General features: G+C 45.3%; 1 protein-coding gene across 1 annotated transcript in view; it reads right to left on the bottom strand.

Moving 5' to 3' along the window:
- Window positions 1-17,403, bottom strand: part of LOC125446588 (complement C3-like) — a 58,989-nt gene that overhangs the window by 16,355 nt on the left and 25,231 nt on the right. The window contains exons 11-15 of the mRNA XM_048520282.1: window positions 15,541-15,714; window positions 12,645-12,836; window positions 10,265-10,459; window positions 4,301-4,450; window positions 990-1,119 (exon numbers count right to left, since the gene is read on the bottom strand). Of these exons, the coding sequence (XP_048376239.1) occupies window positions 990-1,119; window positions 4,301-4,450; window positions 10,265-10,459; window positions 12,645-12,836; window positions 15,541-15,714 (841 nt within the window). The remainder of the gene's footprint in view (window positions 1-989; window positions 1,120-4,300; window positions 4,451-10,264; window positions 10,460-12,644; window positions 12,837-15,540; window positions 15,715-17,403) is intronic.

Raw genomic sequence — 17,403 nt, forward strand, 5'->3', positions numbered from 1 at the left:
AGAATCAAAAGCAGAAATTGCTGGAAAAGCTCAGCAGGTCCGGCAGCATCTGCAGAGAGAAATCAGAGGTAATGTGTCGGGTCGAGTGACCCCCTTCTCAGAACAGATAAAACAGATCCAGTTTTTAATCCAGTTTTTTGCTGCTCTTTACCCCACTGGAAGGTAACTAAGGCCCATGCCTGGGTTATAATGTCACCCCTCATTTTGACTCTTGGGTCCAGTAACACTGACCTTCTTGTCGTTGCCCTCTGACATTCCAATTAAACATGTTAGAAACCCAAGGACCAACATCAATTGGCACCTTAGACTCAGCTGGTCTCAGTGTCAGTTTCCACAGTTTCAGGTCATTATGTCTCTGCTCTCAGCATTTACATCTCCTCAAGACCAATACTTTTGCTTCCCTTATCTCCTTACCATCTCCTTTTCTCTTCCTTGTCATCACCCTTTTGTTGTATTATTTCTACTGTCTCTTACGCTGACTGTTCTTTACTCTCTGTCCCCACTCCCTGCCCTGAACTTGACTTGAATTACAAGGAGCACCTCTAGCTTATTAACAATTTAATGTAGACCTAAGACTCTACGAAGGTATTAGCCAGCTAACTGCTCATTTCTAGACTCTTGTTGTTTTGCATTTCTTTCGGTTTTCTACCATGCACTGGATTTTCGCCACTGCTTCTGTAGTGGCAGTTTCAGAAACAGCTGGTGTCCCAGTGTTTCACTAAGTATTGCAGCATATTGCTAACCTACAGTATCCCTCCGCTTGGATGGCCAGTATGCGAACAGTGTGGGTTAACCAGCTATGGTTACCATGAAAGACTCTCTTTCTCAACCTCTCCTCTTACCTGACACGTGGTGACCTTGAGGTTAAGCCACCACTAATTCTCTCTCTCTCTTGATCTCTTCTCTCTCTCATGAGAGTGCAGGCATGCAGACTATACCCTGATAGTACCAGGGCTGTTTCAAAGTCCAAGTTATTAGTATAACATTACCTGCTGGCTCCAGGAGTTCCGGCAATAGATTGGACAAAGGATGCAGCCTGGAATGATTGAAGACACCTAAGGTATCCTTCCCACTTCCATAGAATGTGCCAATATCGTAGGAATTCAAATCTTCAAAGACCTTGAATGGATGAAAAGGAAGCATGAGTCCAACACCGCTCCCCTGGGTGTCTGTGCTAACCCATGTTTCCATTCGCTTCCTGCACATTTGAGGGGAGGGTGGTTCAGAGAATACAACAGTTGCCATTTCAGAAATCTGGGCTGGTTTTTGACCTCTTCCACCCTTCAGCGAGGCTTGACGAGGTTCCAGACTTGAAACTCTGCCAATTATTTTTGGCAAGATTGAGTCTGTGGCTTTTCAACTAGTTTTTTAATTGGATTCCATGAGTTTTGTGTTCAGTAGGTTTAATTAAGATGACCACTATAATTAACACCGATTAGCCACTGGACTGTCCAGGAACACATCAAACCCATTCTACTTTTGCTTTGTCTTCCCCCGCCCCCACATTATTAGCATCATTAGCGAGGGCAGCAGTCAGATGCCCATTTCTTAATTTCCATTCAGCAAGTTATGGAAAGCCCCTTTCTTGAACCTATACTGTCCATGATTTGTGGGTAAATTTGCAGTGGCTTCAGGAAGGGAATGCCATAATTGTAACATGGCAAAGTAAAGCCATAAGTTCTGAATCAAGATGGTACTTGGCTTGCTAGGGAACATGCAATTAGTGGTGATCCTGGCTGTCTCCTGGCCCCCTCCTTCTGGCTGTTCAAGGTCCCAAGTTTAGAAAATACCATCAAATGACCCTTGACAAGTTTGCTGCAGTGCATCTTGTCTACTGTACACACTGTACCCCACCAGCCTCTGTATAAGGCTGAGCATGAAGAGGCTTTGCCCTGGGTAGTTTTAGGGTTGCTCAAAGAGACACACCCATCGGAGGGAGCATTCCAACACATCCCAGGCTTGTGCCTTGCAGATCATGGACAAGCCTTGGGGACTCAAGAGATGAGTTCCTCACTGCGGAGTTTCCTACCTCTGATCTGCTATTACTGCCGTTGCACTGATGTGGTTGGTCTAGTCAATGTCAACCCAGGATATTGATGGGAGGGAATGAAGCCACTTAAACTCAGGAGGAGATTGTTGGGTTCTCTTCTCCATTTCTCTATTCCACATCAATCTCAGAAGAATAATGGAGCATGATTAGATGCTGCAGTAAATGGGTTTGGGCAGGTCAGTTACTGTAGTTGGCTCGTTAATAATATCACCAGCATGGGTTCAATTCCCACACTGGCTGATGTTACTATGAAGGACTCCACTTCTTAACCTCTCTCCCCTGGCCTAAGGGGTGGTGAGCCTCAGGTAAGCACCACCTCCCCTTCCCCCACCCCCAGCCATCCCTCTCCAATGTGGGAGTAGTTGTATAATCTGATAAGACTATAGAGATTTTACCTTTTTAAATGTAATTTCGGGATAAAAGAATGTAAAATGGATGTAAGTTGGAGTGTGCACTAGTATATATTCCTCTTGACATTTAGAAAGTAGTTGCAGGGCCATTCAGCTCTTCGAGCCTGCATCATCATTCACTATGATCACAGCCAATCATACAGTCTCAGTATCCCATTTCTGCTGTCTCTCCATTACCCATAAACCCTTTAACTGCAGGGGTCATACCCAGCTCCCTCTTGACTAAAGCCAATGAATTGGCCCCAATTCTGTGGGAGAGAATTCCTCAGGTTCACAACTCTGAGTGAAGAAATTATTCCTCATCTCAGTCCTGAATGGGTTACCCCTTATTCTTAAACTGTAACCCCTTGTTCTGGACTTCCCCAACATCAGGAATATTCTTCCTGTATCTAGCCTATCCCATTAGGATTTTATAAGCTTCTTCAAGATCCTCCTTCATTCTTCTAAATTCCAGCATGTACAAACCCAGGTGATCAAGTCTTTCTTCATACTTTTAAGAGAATCAGGCAGAGGTTAGGGAGGGATTTTATATTTCTTGTTTTGCCCTGGCAACTGATGTCAAAACTACTCTCAGATATGATGAAAGGTTAGTTACTCCTACTGCCTTTGCATTCAACAGGACCAAAGCTGATCATCTACTTCAATTCTGCTTTCCCTCGCTGTACCAACATCTGTAGAGATCTGTTCAGCTCTTCTTTTCATATGTCCAAGCATTGGGCCTCTACAACTCTCAGATGATAGGGAATTTCTGAGTTTCATAACCAGTTGACTCAACAAATGACTTTTCATCTCAGTCCTAAACGGCTGGCTTCTTATTCTGATGGCCCTATGTCCTAGATTCTCCCATGATGAGGAGGTGCCAATGTTGGACTGGGGTGGACAAAGTCAGAGATCACATGACACCAGGTTATAGTCCAACACAAGTTTTTGGAGCCTCAGTTCTTCTTCATGAGTCTCCAAAAGCTTGTGTTTTCAAATAAACTTGTTGGACTATAACCTGGCGTCGTGTGATTTACAACCTAGATTCTCCCAGACTCAGGTAAAAATAATCTCCAGCACCTACCCTGTTAAATGCCTTGAGAATTTTACAGACCACCTTCGAATCTTCTGAATTTTGGAGATTACACATCTCATCTTCTCAACCTGTCTCTCCTTCAAGGTTAATGGTCTCACCCCAGGAATCAGTCTGATGAACATGTACCACACTATCTTAAAGGCCAAGAATATTACTCTGTATGTGAGGAGTAAAGTCTCCAGTGAAGGGGGAGATTGCAGTGCAGTGGCACTCCCACTGGCCTGCTCATCCATAGACCAATGTAATGCTACAGTGACCTTGCTTCAGACCCCAAGCCCTCAGCTGGTGGAATTTAGATCTGTGAAGAGCAGGAATTTCTTCAGCCGCAGAGTGGTTAATCTCTGGAACTCATTGCCTCAGACGGCTGTTGCAGAAGGCTTGGGAGGCCAGGTCATTGAGTGTGTTTAACACAGGGACAGATATGTTCTTGATTAGTAATAGGGTCAAGAAAGGGAGAAGGCAAGAGAACGGGTTGAGAGTCATATCAGCAATGACGGAATGGCCGAGCAGACTCAATGGGCCAATTGGCCCAATTCTACTCCTGCGTCTTATGGTCTAATTGATCATTTTTAGTGACGTCAACCATTCCCACAAAATCCCATCTGGCAAATTCTTTACCTGATCTGTCTTACGGATCTGTGAATCCATATCCACGGCAATGTGGTTGACTCCTAACTGCAGTCTGAAGTGACATTTCACACCACGGCTCAACTTCAAACTTCAGAAGAATATGCGGAAACTAATGGCCACACAATGCAACATTACCTTCCTCATGGTGATAGTGTCCTGTGCATATAATTCTTTAAGCCTGGGATCCACCGCTCGCACAAAGACCTCTGTGGGGTTGTCAGACATCACTGATAGCTCTAATTCGTAATCTTCCCATTGGTGGAGCAACGCTGAATCGACCTGAAACTGCAAATCACAGTCAGCCTGAAGAGGCAGCAAATAGGAACAGATACGGTTGATGTGAAATTAATGATGAAACAAAACAGAGGGATATGATGGTATCAGAGATAATGGGAACTGCAGATGCTGGAGATTCCAAGATAATAAAATGTGAGGCTGGATGAACACAGCAGGCCAAGCAGCATCTCAGGAGCACAAAAGCTGACGTTTCAGGCCTAGACCCTTCATCAGAGAGCCTCTCTGATGAAGGGTCTAGGCCCGAAACGTCAGCTTTTGTGCTCCTGAGATGCTGCTTGGCCTGCTGTGTTCATCCAGCCTCACATTTTATTATCTCAGAGGGATATGATGGATGGCTGCCTTTCAGTGTGAAAACTGTCCCTCTCAGAAATGCACCAGAACCACAGCACTTTTAAAATATATATTCACAATTGGGATTTGGATATGGGACATCGCATCAATGTTTGCAGAGATCACAAAATTAGGAAACATATTAGCCAGTGAGAAGAATAATGATCATTGTCAATAGAGTTAATACACTGGAGAGTTTTCAGATCGGAAGTCCTAAATCCTTTGAGTGTTTTTAACTCGTGGATCAGATCAAATGTTTATTTTCTGAATTCCAGGTAATGAAACCTGTTTCTATGCAAAATGTCCTCATAATTTCGCCCTCTAAGCCCTGCCCTTGAGATTTACGCTGAACAGATCCAACTAGTAGTCAAATTAAGTGCAAAGATTTACGGTAGAATTTGATCATTACTTGCAATTACAGAGTCATACAGCACGAAAACAAACCCTTTGGTCCAACTAGTCCATACTAATCATTTTCCAAAACCAAATGCCCACATATGGCCCATACCGCTCCAAACTTTTCCTATTTATGAACTTATTTCTTTAAAATGTTATAACTGTACTCGCATTTACCTCTTCCTCTGGTGGTTTATTCCACAAGCTAACCACTCTCTGTGTAAAAAAAGTTACCCCTCACTTCCTTTTTAAATCTTTCTCCTCTCACCTCAAAAAATTGACCCCAGTCTTAAAATTCCCTAGCTTAGGGAAAGTCCTGGGGAAAATTGATATACAGAGAGATCTGGGTGTTCAAGTCCATTGTTCCCTGAAGGTGGCAACGCAGGTCAATAGAGTGGTCAAGAAGGCATACGGCATGCTTTCATTTATCAGACGGGGTATTGAGTACAAGAGTTGGCAGGTCATGTTGCAGTTGTATAAGACTTTGGTTCGGCCACATTTAGAGTACTGCGTACAGTTTTGGTCGCCACATTACCAAAAGAATGTGGATGCCTTGGAGAAGGTGCAGAGGAGGTTCACCAGGATGTTGCCTGGTATGGAGGGCGCTAGCTATGAAGAAAGGTTGAGTAGATTAGGATTATTTTCATTAAAAAGACGGAGATTGAGGGGGGACCTGATTGAGTCTACAAAATCATGAGGGATATAGACAAGGTGGATAGCAAGGAGCTTTTTCCCAGAGTGGGGGACTCAATTACTAGGGGTCATGAGTTCAAAGTGAGAGGAGGAAAGTTTATGGGAGGTATGCGTGGAAAGTTCTTTACGCAGAGGGTGGTGGGTGCCTGGAACACGTTGCCAGTGGAGGTGGTAGACGCAGACACGATAGTGTTTTTTAAGATGCATCTTGACAGGCACATGGATGGGCAGGGAGCAAATGGACACAGACCCTTAGGAAATAGATGACAGGTTTAGACAGAGGATCTCGATCGGTGCAGGCTTGGAGAGCCAAAGGGCTTGTTGCTGTGCTGTAATTTTCTTTGTTCTTTGTCCTGTTCACCTTATCTAGCATGCTCGATTTTATAAACATCTTTTTGCATCCTGCCTTTTATTTCAATGGAAATGGCATATAAAAGCAAGGACATCTTGTTAAAACTACACAAGGCTTTGGTCAGACCACAAAGGAAAACAGAAATTGTTGGGAAGACTCAGCAAGCTTGGCAACATGTGTGGGGGGAGAGAAAGCAGAGCTAATGTTTCAGGTCCAGTGACCCTTCTTTGGAACCAATAGTTAGGCAGAGAAAGATGGCAGAGAAGAGGGAACAGCGGGAATGACATTACTTCACATTGGCTGGTATCCCATCACCAAGTCACCCTTTATTTATACATGGAGAGCCTTGACACTGATCCAGCTTCTGCAGAGCCAGCTCTCAGAGTGAACAGACCATCTGGTTATATCTGTCAGCCAAGGCTCCCTGATTGGCCCAGATTAACAGCCCCAAACAGGGAGCTGATATTCTATGAGGTCTATCAGGCTGACTTTGTCATAATCACTACAGTGGAGGAGTAAATAATAGGTGGAGATGAAGCCCAGAGACAGTGGGACAGACAAAGGACTGGGTAAAGGTCAGCCTGGGAGAGCCAATAGCTGCCAGAGGAGACAATAGGTAGCAACCCATGTAATGGTAAGGCCTAGTGTGCAGAGGTTGGGGTAAGGACATGGGAGAAGGTGCTCAGGCCTTAGAATATTGAGTTCGGTATTGACTCCAGATGGCTGCAGGGTCCCTCTTGAGGAAGATGAGATGCTGTTCTTCCAGCTTGCATTGAGCTTCTCTGGAACACTGCAGCAAGCCACAGACATAGATGTTGGCCAGGGAGCAGGGTGGTGTGTTAAAGGGGTAGATGACTGGAAGCTCAGGGTCTTTTTTGCAAGCAGAACATTGATGTTCTGCAAAACAGTCGCCCAGTTTACGTTTCGTTTCCCCGATGTAGAGGAGGCCACATTGTGAGCATTGAATGCAATGGACTTGATTGTGAGAAATGCAGGTAAAGTGATGCTTCACCTGGAAGGTATGTTTGGGCCCTTGGATACTGGGGAAGGAGGAGGTAAATGGGCAGGTGTTGCACCTTTACCGGTTACAGGGGAAGGTGCTGTGGGGCTGGGGTAGGTGTTTGGACTGGTCCAAGGGGTCCCGGAGGGATGGCCCCTGTGGAAGGCAGACAAGGGAGGAGAGGGGAATATGATTCTAGTGGCAGCCTTCCACTGGAGGTGGTGGAATTGGCAGCTAATGATCATTGGATGTGAATGCTGATGGGGTGGTAGGCAAGGACAAGGGGGACTCTATTGCTGTTGTGGGAAGGAAGACAGGGGTGAGGTCCAAGTGCAGGAGATCGGTCGGACCTGCTGAGTGCCCGGTCAACCATGGCACTGGAGAATCCTCGGTCAAGGAAGAAGGTGAACATTTCTGACGCTCCCTTGTCAGATTTGGCATCATCAGAGCAGACGATGGAACTAGTAGAATGGAATAGTCTTTACAGGAAGAAGGCAGTGAGGATGCATAATCATGGGAGTCGGTAGCTTTGTAATGGATAGCGATGGCCAGCCTAACCCCAGAAATGGAAACAGAGATGTCAAGGAAGGTAAGGGAGGAATCAGAGATGGACAAGGTGAGGGTGAGAGTGGGGTGGAACTTGGGAGCAAAATCGATAAACTTTTCCAATTCCAGAGAATAGGTGGAAGCAGCACCAATAACGTACCAGAGAAAGAGTTTTGGGGAGGGATCCGAGTAGGACTGGAACAAAGAATGTTCCATACACCCCACAAAAAGCAGGTATAACTGGGATCTGTGTGGGTACCCATCTGACCTGAAGGAAGTGGGAAGAGTTAAAAGAGAAGTAGTTGAGGGTGAGGACCAGCTTGGCCAGATGAATGAGGGTGGTGGAGGATGGGAACAATTCAGGCTTTTTGCTCCAGGAAGAAGCGGAGAGCCTGGAGACCATCTGGATGGGATGCGGACATGTAAACGCATTGCAAGTCCATTGGTAAAGAGGATGTGGCTGGAGCCCATGAACTGAGAAGTTCCAAAACTGATATAGAAGAATTGCAGATGTACTTAGGAAGGGACTGATCAAGGGCAGAAAAGAATTTCATTCAAGAAAATCAAACTGCGGTCAGACCGCAGCTGGAAAACTGTGTTTTATGCCCCAGTATCTCAGGAAGGTTATCCTGACCTTGGACTAGGCTGCTCCCAGTATGGAAGGATTTTCTTCCGAGGGCAGATTGAGTAGGTTGGACTTGAACTCATTGGAATTTAGGAAGATGAGAGAAGGCTTTGTTGAAATGGATAAGGTTCTGAGAAGGTTTGATAGTGTAGCCTCAGAGAGGTTGTTTCCCCTTGAGAGAGAGTCGGGGACCAGAGGACATAATCTCAGTTTAAGGAGATACACAGTTAAGACAGAAATGATGAAGAATGTCTTCTCTCAGAGAGGCATGAATTGGTAGAATTCTATAGAAAGAGTCATGGATGCTGGGTCATTAAGTATATTAAAGGCTGAGGCAGACACATTTGAATCAGTGAGGTATACAGGGCTATGGTTTGAGGATTATCAGCTCAGAGGGGGCATGAATGGCAGGACAGGCTCAGTGGGCCAAATAGCCCATTTCTCCTTGCAGCCTTAAATCATAACCATATTATAAAAATTATGATTCTAATACTTAGCCTCTTGCTCCATAAACAGCTTCAATGCAAAAAGTACCAAAGGCAGTAAAAAAAAACATGAGGAAATGAAAGCAGAAAATTCTGGAAATCCTCATTGTGTCTGGCAGCAGCTATGGAGCTAAGAACAGGGTTAACCTTAGACAAATGTGAGGTGTTGCATTTTGGTAGGGAAAACCAAGGCAGGACGAATACAGTTAATGGTAGGTCCCTGGGGAGTGTTGCTGAACAAAGAGACCTAGGAGTGCAGGTACTTAGTTCCTTCAAAGTGGAGTCGCAGGCAAACAGGTTAGTGAAGAAGGCATTTGGTATACTTGCCTTCATTGGTCAGAATATGGAGTATAGGAGTTGGGAGGTCATGTTGCGGCTGTACAGGACATTGGCGAGGCCACTCATGGAATACTGCATTCAATTCTGGTCTCCATGTTATCGGAAAGATGTTGTTAAACTTGAGAAGGTGCACAAAACATTTACAAGGATGTTGTCAGGACTGGAGGGTTTGAGCTATTGGGAGTGGCTGAATAGGCTGGGGATTTCTTCCATGGAGTGTCGGGGCTGAGGGGGGACCTTATTGAGGTTTATAAAATTGTGGTTAGGGTGAATAGCCAATGTCTTGTCCCTCAGGGTGGGGGAGTCCAGAACTAGAGGGGTATAGGTTTAAGGTGAGAGAGGGGAAGATTTAAAAGGGAGCTGAGGGGCAACATTTTCATGCGAGGGTGATGCATGTATGGAGTGATCTGCCAGAGGAAGTGGTGGAGATTGGGACAATTACAACCTTTAAAAGGCACCTGGATGGGCACATAAATAGGAGGGGTTTAGAGGGATATGGGCCAAATGCTGGCAAATGAGACTAGGTCAGATTGGGACAGCTGAGCTGAGTTGGACCCAAGGCTCTGTTTCCCTTCGGTACTTCAGCTCTGCAATCTTTCATCGGATGGCAGTAATGAGGGTTTCTTTTTTCCACAAAGAAAAGACAGAGCATAGGAAGTAAATCAAAAGGGATGTTCTTTTTTTGGAGGGCAGGAGAGATTAAATTTAAAAAAAGATGGTTTCAAAGCCAAACGGGAGGGCTAATGGAATAACATCTGGACAAACATGCGTCCTGAGGTCATATAAATTGTCAGATGCTGCCTGAAGGAAATAAGGGAGGCCAAATGACACGAGACAAGATGGGGGTGAAGGTTGTTACTTAAAATTGTGGTACTCAGTGCCTAGGGAGATATACTGTGCTAACTTGAAATCTCATTAAGCATGTGTTGAATTCCAGTGCGACACTTAAACAGAAGCTGTACCAAAGTTATCTATTAAGGATAGACAATGCAACCTAATTACTTGGGTTAGAGCAAAGGAACTGTGTATGACAAACCTTTGTGTCACATAAGCTCTCCACTTCAATGCGTTGGGAGTCCGCGACAATTTCTTCTTTGCCTGTATCATTGACGACATAATAAGCAACAATGCGGAAAAATGGGATCATTTCCTGAGTGATGCGAACGTCAAATGTGGTCTCTGGCCCTCTCTCAACTCTCCTGAAGTCCAGTACTTTTCTTTTACCGAGCACCTGAGAGAAACGCGTAACTGTGGTTAGAGTGAACATGCACTGGTGAGAGATGTAGGAAAGGGGCTGGTCACGCGTGCCGTCGACAAAGAGACGCACGCTGTTATTCTCCCGTTGAATACAGCACTTGCCAGACCCCAGCTGGAGTGCGGCATTCAATTCTGAGCACCAGGAAGGAAGGATGCATTAGTCTGGGAGTGGGATCTGTATATATCACTCTGCATCAGAGGCAGCCAACTGACCCCACACCTCTTTGTTTGAAGATGTTCCTTCTCATCTCAGACTGAAATGATCACTCCGTACCCTAACCTTGAGTCTGTTCTCTCATATTCTGGATTCATAGAATACAATCCCTGCAGTGCACAGAGAGGCCATTTGGCTCATCAAGTCTGCACCAACCCTCTGAAGTTCATCCTGCCCAGACCCCACTCTCCAATCCTATCCCTATAGCCTTACCTTTCCTACCGGTATCCCACTATCCCTGGACACTGAAGGCATTCCCCATGGCCAATCCACCTTAGCCTGCACATCTTTGGACTGTGGGAGGAAACCGGAGCAAACCCAGGCAGACACAGGGAGAATATACAAACTTCCACGGCCAGTCACCAGAGGCTGGAATTGACGCTGGATCCCTAGCACTGTGAAGCAGCTGTGAGCCACCCTATCTCACCTCCTTTAAGGAAAACAGCTCTTATTCTTCTGCACGCCAGAGAATGCGGGCCTAATGTGTTCAGTTCTCATCAGAAAGAGAATATCTGTCATTCCAGGAGGCAGTGTGGTCAACTTTTGCTGTACTGTCTCCAATATGTGTCCTTCCTCAATATGGAGATGACAGTGACACAAAGTATTCCAGGAGTAATCTCCCCAAATTCCTTTAACATTTCAGTAGGATTTCTTTATTCTTGTACTCCCATCCCCACATGGTACAGGTCAAAACTCTTTCTTAAAAACTTACTGTACCTGACATGAGCTATAAACATTATAAACATTATAACAACAGTGTGGAGTTGGATGAACACAGCAGGTCGGGCAGCAGCAGAAGCGCAGAAAAGCTGACGTTTCGGGTCAGGACCGTTCTTCAGAAGGGTGGGGCGGATGGGAGCTGGGAAATAAATAGAGAGGAGGGATGGGGCTGGGAAGGTAGTTGGGATGGTGACAGGTGAGAGCAGGTAGGGAGTGGTGGAGATTGGTCAGTGAGGTGGGAGGAGTGGATAGGTGGGAGGGAAGATGGACAGGTTGCGTCAGCTCAAGGAGGCAGGTATGAAGCTAGTAAAGGTGAGTGCAAGTAGGGATTGGTGAGTGAGGTGGGGGGGGGGCGGATCGGTGGGAGAGAAGGTAGGTCAAGGACGCAGGAATGAGAGGGAGGGTTGGTCATGAGATGTGGTCAGGGGTGGGAAGATTTTGAAACTAGTAAAGTCCACATTGAGCCCATTGGGCTGTAGGCTCCCGAAGCAGAATATGAGGTGCTGTTCCTCCAGTTTCCGGGTGGCACCGTTGTGTCACTGGAGGAGGCCCAGGATGGACATGTTGTCCGTGGAGTGGGAGGGGGAGTTGAAGTGGTTCACGACTGGAAAGTGTTGTCGTTTGTCGCAAACAGAGCAGAGATGCCCTATGAAATGGTCTCTGAGTGTACACTCGGTCTCCCTGATGTAGAGGAGGCCACATCGGGAACAGTGAGACAATAGATCACATTAGCAGACGTGCAGGTGAAGCTCTGTCTGATGTGAAAGGTTTGTTTGGTGCCTTGGATTTAGGTGAGAGGAGCGGAGGTGTAGGGGCTGGCCTAACACCTCCTGCAGTTGCAGGGAAAGGTGCTGGGGGTGGTGGGGCTAGCGGGGTGTGTGGATGGGGACAAGGGAGTCGCGGTAAAAGCGGTCACTCTGGAAGGCAGATAAGGGTGGGGAGGGAAATATATCTTTGGTAGTGGGGTCAGATTGCAGGTGGCAGAAAGTGGCGGAGAATGATACTTTGGAAGCGGACATTGGTGAGCTCCCTTCCCCCTTTCCATTTCTGAAGAAGGGTCCTGACCTGAAAGGTCAACTTTGCTGCTCCTCTGATGCTGCCTGTCCTGCTGTGTTCCTCCAGCTCCACATGGTGTGATCTCAGACTCCAGCATCGGCTATCTCTGTGTATAGATCAAGGTTGCTTTACAGCTTGAAATTCCCCATGATAGTACTGTAAAACTTACCATGTAATTGAAGTAACGGACATTCCTGAGGTCATGCTGGCTGACAGCTGTTAGATTGACAGTGATGGTGTCCCCAGGGTAGAGTAGAACGTGCGGAACACCGATGTGAAGATACCTTTTGCTGGCAGAGTGGTGCTTCTTCACAATTTTACGCATCCTTTCAAATCCAGTGTCTCCATTGCCAGCAATTGCCTGGAAAGTGTTAAAGGTGACTGTAGATTTAGAAGCAAAGAAACCAGTGGGTGCTGGAAATCAGAAACTGCAGGAAAAATCGTGAGTTTTTCCGACAATTTCTGCTTTTGTGGTGCATTTAGAATGGTCAGCTGGCACAAATTTGCTCCTTTCCCCGGGGTGAGGGTAGCCCAAAACTGGAGGGCGTAAGTTTAAGGTGAGAGGGGAAAGATTTAAAAGGGATCTGAGGGGCAACATTTTCACACAGAGGGTGGTGCGAGAGTGGAATGAGCTGCCAGAGGAAGTGGTGGGGGCTGGTATAACTACAACATTTAAAAGACATCTGGGTGGGTACATGAATAGGAAGGGTTGAGAGGGATATGGGCCAAATGCTGGCACATGGGACTGGATTTATTTAGGTTATCTGATTGGCACAGGCGAATTGGACCGAAGAGTCTGTTTCCATGCTGTACAGCTCTGTGGCTCTCTGACACAGCATGTCTGTACCATCGCTGTTTATTGCCCAGAGGGCAGTAGAGAGTCAACCACTTTGCTGGCTGAGGTCAGGTACAGGCCAGGCCAGGTCAGGACGGCAGACTTACTCCCCTGAAGAGGCATTACTCAGTCCCCACGCTGGGGGACGTGATTTACCCCCAACAATTGTTTTCATGGCCGTCATTAGATTCGCAATTCCAGATTTTATTTATATTCCACCATTAAAGCAGGATTTAAACATTAATTGGATTAATAGTGTAGTGAGTACAATAATACAATAGTTCTGTGAATGCTGCATAAATAGACACAGTCTTTAATAGATACATTGAAAGGCATTTGGTAGCACAGACAGACAAATATTAAAAGATACAATTGGAAATAAACAGCCAGATACTTTAAAAGATAGTCAATAGTATATATAGATAGTCATTAATTAATTAACATTGAAAGATGGATTGGACTGCAGATAATCAGACAGACATTAATAGATACATTGAGGAGTGATACAGATGTAGATGACAGATAGACACGTGAAACACATAAAAACTGATCAAACCAATCATCAAGATGGGAATTTGCCATGAAAACCATGCTCAAGGAGCAGCGTACGAATTTGCACAATATCTGCCTCACACCTTGTCTGGAGTTGAGGAGACTAAGTGGAATCTTGACAAAGTATTTGGAATTATTACAGAGTTAGAAGCGGGTACACAGGGATAAGATAATAAAGTGTGAAGCTGGATGAACACAGCAGACCAAGCAGCATCTCAGGAGCACAAAAGCTGATGTTTCGGGCCTAGGCCCTACACAGGGATAAGATCTTTCTCTTCTGGTGATTTTGGAATTACAGGAAATGAATATAAGTCAGACATGAATAACACCCATTAGTACACTGGTAAAGCGAGACAGTATTTTAGCAAAACTTCCTCTGAGTTTATTTGGGCGGCATGTTGGCTTAGTGGTTAGCATTGCTGCCTCACAGCACTCCAGGGGACTCAGGCTTGATCCCAGCCTTGGTAGTGCGGGTCTGCGTGGGTTTCCTCCTGGTGCTCTGATTTCCTCAAACAGCCAAAGATGTGTTAAGTCGCCTCATCATGTCCAGGGATGTGGAGGCTAGGTGTGTTAGCCATGGGAATTGCAGGAATCGGGTAGGGAGAGTGGGGTGTGGGTGTCATGCTCTTCAGAGGGTCAGTATGGACTCAATGGGCCAATTGGCCTGCTTCCACACTGTAGGGAATGTGCCATTTGACATTAGCCTAATACCCAAAAGATCTCAGGTTAGATTGTGTGTGAGAATATGATGTTGGACCTTAATCCAGGGGCTGGTTTCTTCTCCCATGGAAGACGAGTGATTATTGTTTGTTCCACTTAACTGTTTTTTCTGAAAAGAGGTGACTCGATAGAAATTTTGAAATTACTAAAGGGTTGATGGGATGGTCAGTAATATTGATTTTTTTGTTTATACTGAGGGAGGTTCCAAAACCAAGAGCCATAGGATACAAGGTAATCACAAATAACAGGAAATTCTTTTGAGACTGGTGAGTCTGTGGACCTCCTTTCCTCTAAATCTAGTTGGAGTGAATACTGTAGATGCATTGAAGGCAAGGCAATAAGGAATTGGGGATTAGTTTGCTGTTGGACGATGGTGTAAGTGGATAAGCAAGTTCCTCATAAATTCCTGACTGATCGAAGTTAAAATGATTCCACGGAGGTGGGTCTACTGGCTAACTGCTGGCTGAGGAGTTCTCTCTGCTCTGAAGTCCCCAACAAGAGGCTGAATGCCAATTCTCACTTACCAGATATCAGGGCACAAAATGAAGGGGCATATGTCAATAGAATGGAAATCCATCCCAAGATGGAATCCTGACAGCAAGCTGGAAGAAGAAATGTGTGTGTGTGTGTGTGTGTATGTGTGTGTGTGTGTGTGTGTGTGTGTGTCTGTCTGTGTGTGTTTGTATGAGTGAGTGTATTTGTATGCGTGTGTGTGTCAGTGTGTGTGTGTGTGTTCGTGTGTGTGTGTACATGTGTGTTTGTGTACATGTTCACACGTGTTTTCGTGTGTGTGCATATGTGTTTTGTGTGTGAATGAGTGTGCGCGTTTTCTAAAGTTACATTGAATGTCACCGTAAACTGGAAAATAAATTTTGGTTATAATCATGAATATCAGCAAAAATACGCAAACTGTGGTGATCCCGACTAAAAAAAAAATTAGTGAGGAACATATTCTTACCACAATTTCTATAGTCTCAGCATTCCAGGGAGCCATAAATGTAAATCCTAGTTCGCCAAGTTGGTCAGTCTGTCCTACAGCTTCAGATGTTAATATGTTTTCCCCTGTGATGTTCACTAATACGTTGATTGGTACAGTGACAGCAGCAGAGCCATTGGGATAGATAACTGATATCTGTAAGATAATCAGTGGTAATCAATGATTCCTGAATAGTGTGAGGTCATGGATTTGCAGGAAGACCAACAGGGCAAGGGAGTCCATGCTGATTGATAGGATCTTAGGAAGTACAATGGTTCAGAGGAACCTTAATGTGAATATCCATACATTGTTGAAGGTAGCAAGTGGGAAAGTTACAGAAGAAACCATCTGGGTGAATTACCTTTATTAGTCAACGTTTTGCACACAAGAGCAGGACAGTTACAACTGAGCCTGAGAAGATTTCGACGCATTTACTGTCAGTGTACTGTGTTCAGTTCTGGTCACCACATTCCGGGAAGGATATGATTGCATTAGAGAAATGCTGAGGGAGATTCACCAGGATGTTGCCTGAGAAGAAGCTTCTCAGCGAAGGGGAATTTCAGGTAAGGATCAGAAAGTTGGAAGGGGATTTAAGGAAATGTATCTTCACCCAGAGTGTGGTGCTTATCTGAAACCCGCTGCTGAAAATGTAGTACAGGTAGCAACCTTCAGGACATGAAAGAGTTGAACGCTAAAAGTGCCTCTGAATACAAGGATATGGGTCAAGGGCTGGAAAACGGAATTGGAGTAGATAAGTGCTTGATGACCGGCACAGACATAATGGGCTGAAGGGTCTTTCTCCATGCTGTCAAATATCTATGAGGTAAGTGAATTAAATGGGTTTTCACAATGATTGACGTTAGGCTAGCTTTTCAGTTCCAGATTCTTACTAAATTCAGATTCCACCATCTGCTGCATTGAGAGTCAGCACATATCCACAGACCATTAGCCCGGAGTTCAGAATTGTCATTCCAATAACAATATCACTATACCACTGCCTTCCCTACTGGGAATAATAGACTCTGAGAAGTATTGAAGATCAGAGGAACCTTAGTGTGGATACCCACAGCTCCCTGTAGGTAGCGGGGTCAGTAGATGAAATGGTTAAGCAGTATTGGATTCACCCCTTTATTAGCTGAGACATAGTTTACAACACCAAGCAGGTTATAATGGGACTGTATAAAATGGTGAATGGGCCACAACTGGACCAAGTGCTCAAAAATGGTATTAGAGAAGGTAGGGGCTTAGTGACTAGCACAGACAAGAAGCGTCGTTCAGGGAAACAGACACTTCAGCCCAACTCATCCATGCCGACCAAGTTTCCCAAACTAAACTAGTCCCATTTGCCTGCATTGGCCCCATATCCCTCCAAGCCTTCCCTATTCACATACCAGTCCAAATGTCTTTTAAATGTTCTAACTGTACCTGCACCTACCATTTCCTCTGGCAGTTCACTCCACACGCAAACCACCCCCTGTGTAAAAAGGTTAAGCCCTTTTCAGTTCCCTTTTAAATCTTTCTCCTCCCACCCTAAAATTATGTCCCCCTCGATATGAACCCACCCCCTCCATCCTAGGGAAAAGACCTTTCCTTTTCACCTTACCTGTGACCCTCACGATTTTATAAACCTTTATAAGGTCACCCCTAAAATTCTGTGCTCCAGTGAAAAAGTCCCAGCCTTTCGAGCATCTCCTAATAACTCCAGTCCCAGCAATATCCTGGTAAATCTTTTTGAATCCTCTCCTTCTGAATAATATCCTTGCTGTAGCAGGGTGATCAGAAAGTGGCCTTACCAATACTCTGTATGATCTCAAGATGACATCCCAACTCCTGTTCTCAAAGCTC

This window comes from Stegostoma tigrinum, chromosome 34 (genome assembly GCF_030684315.1).
Source record: "Stegostoma tigrinum isolate sSteTig4 chromosome 34, sSteTig4.hap1, whole genome shotgun sequence".
Lineage (NCBI taxonomy): Eukaryota > Metazoa > Chordata > Chondrichthyes > Orectolobiformes > Stegostomatidae > Stegostoma > Stegostoma tigrinum.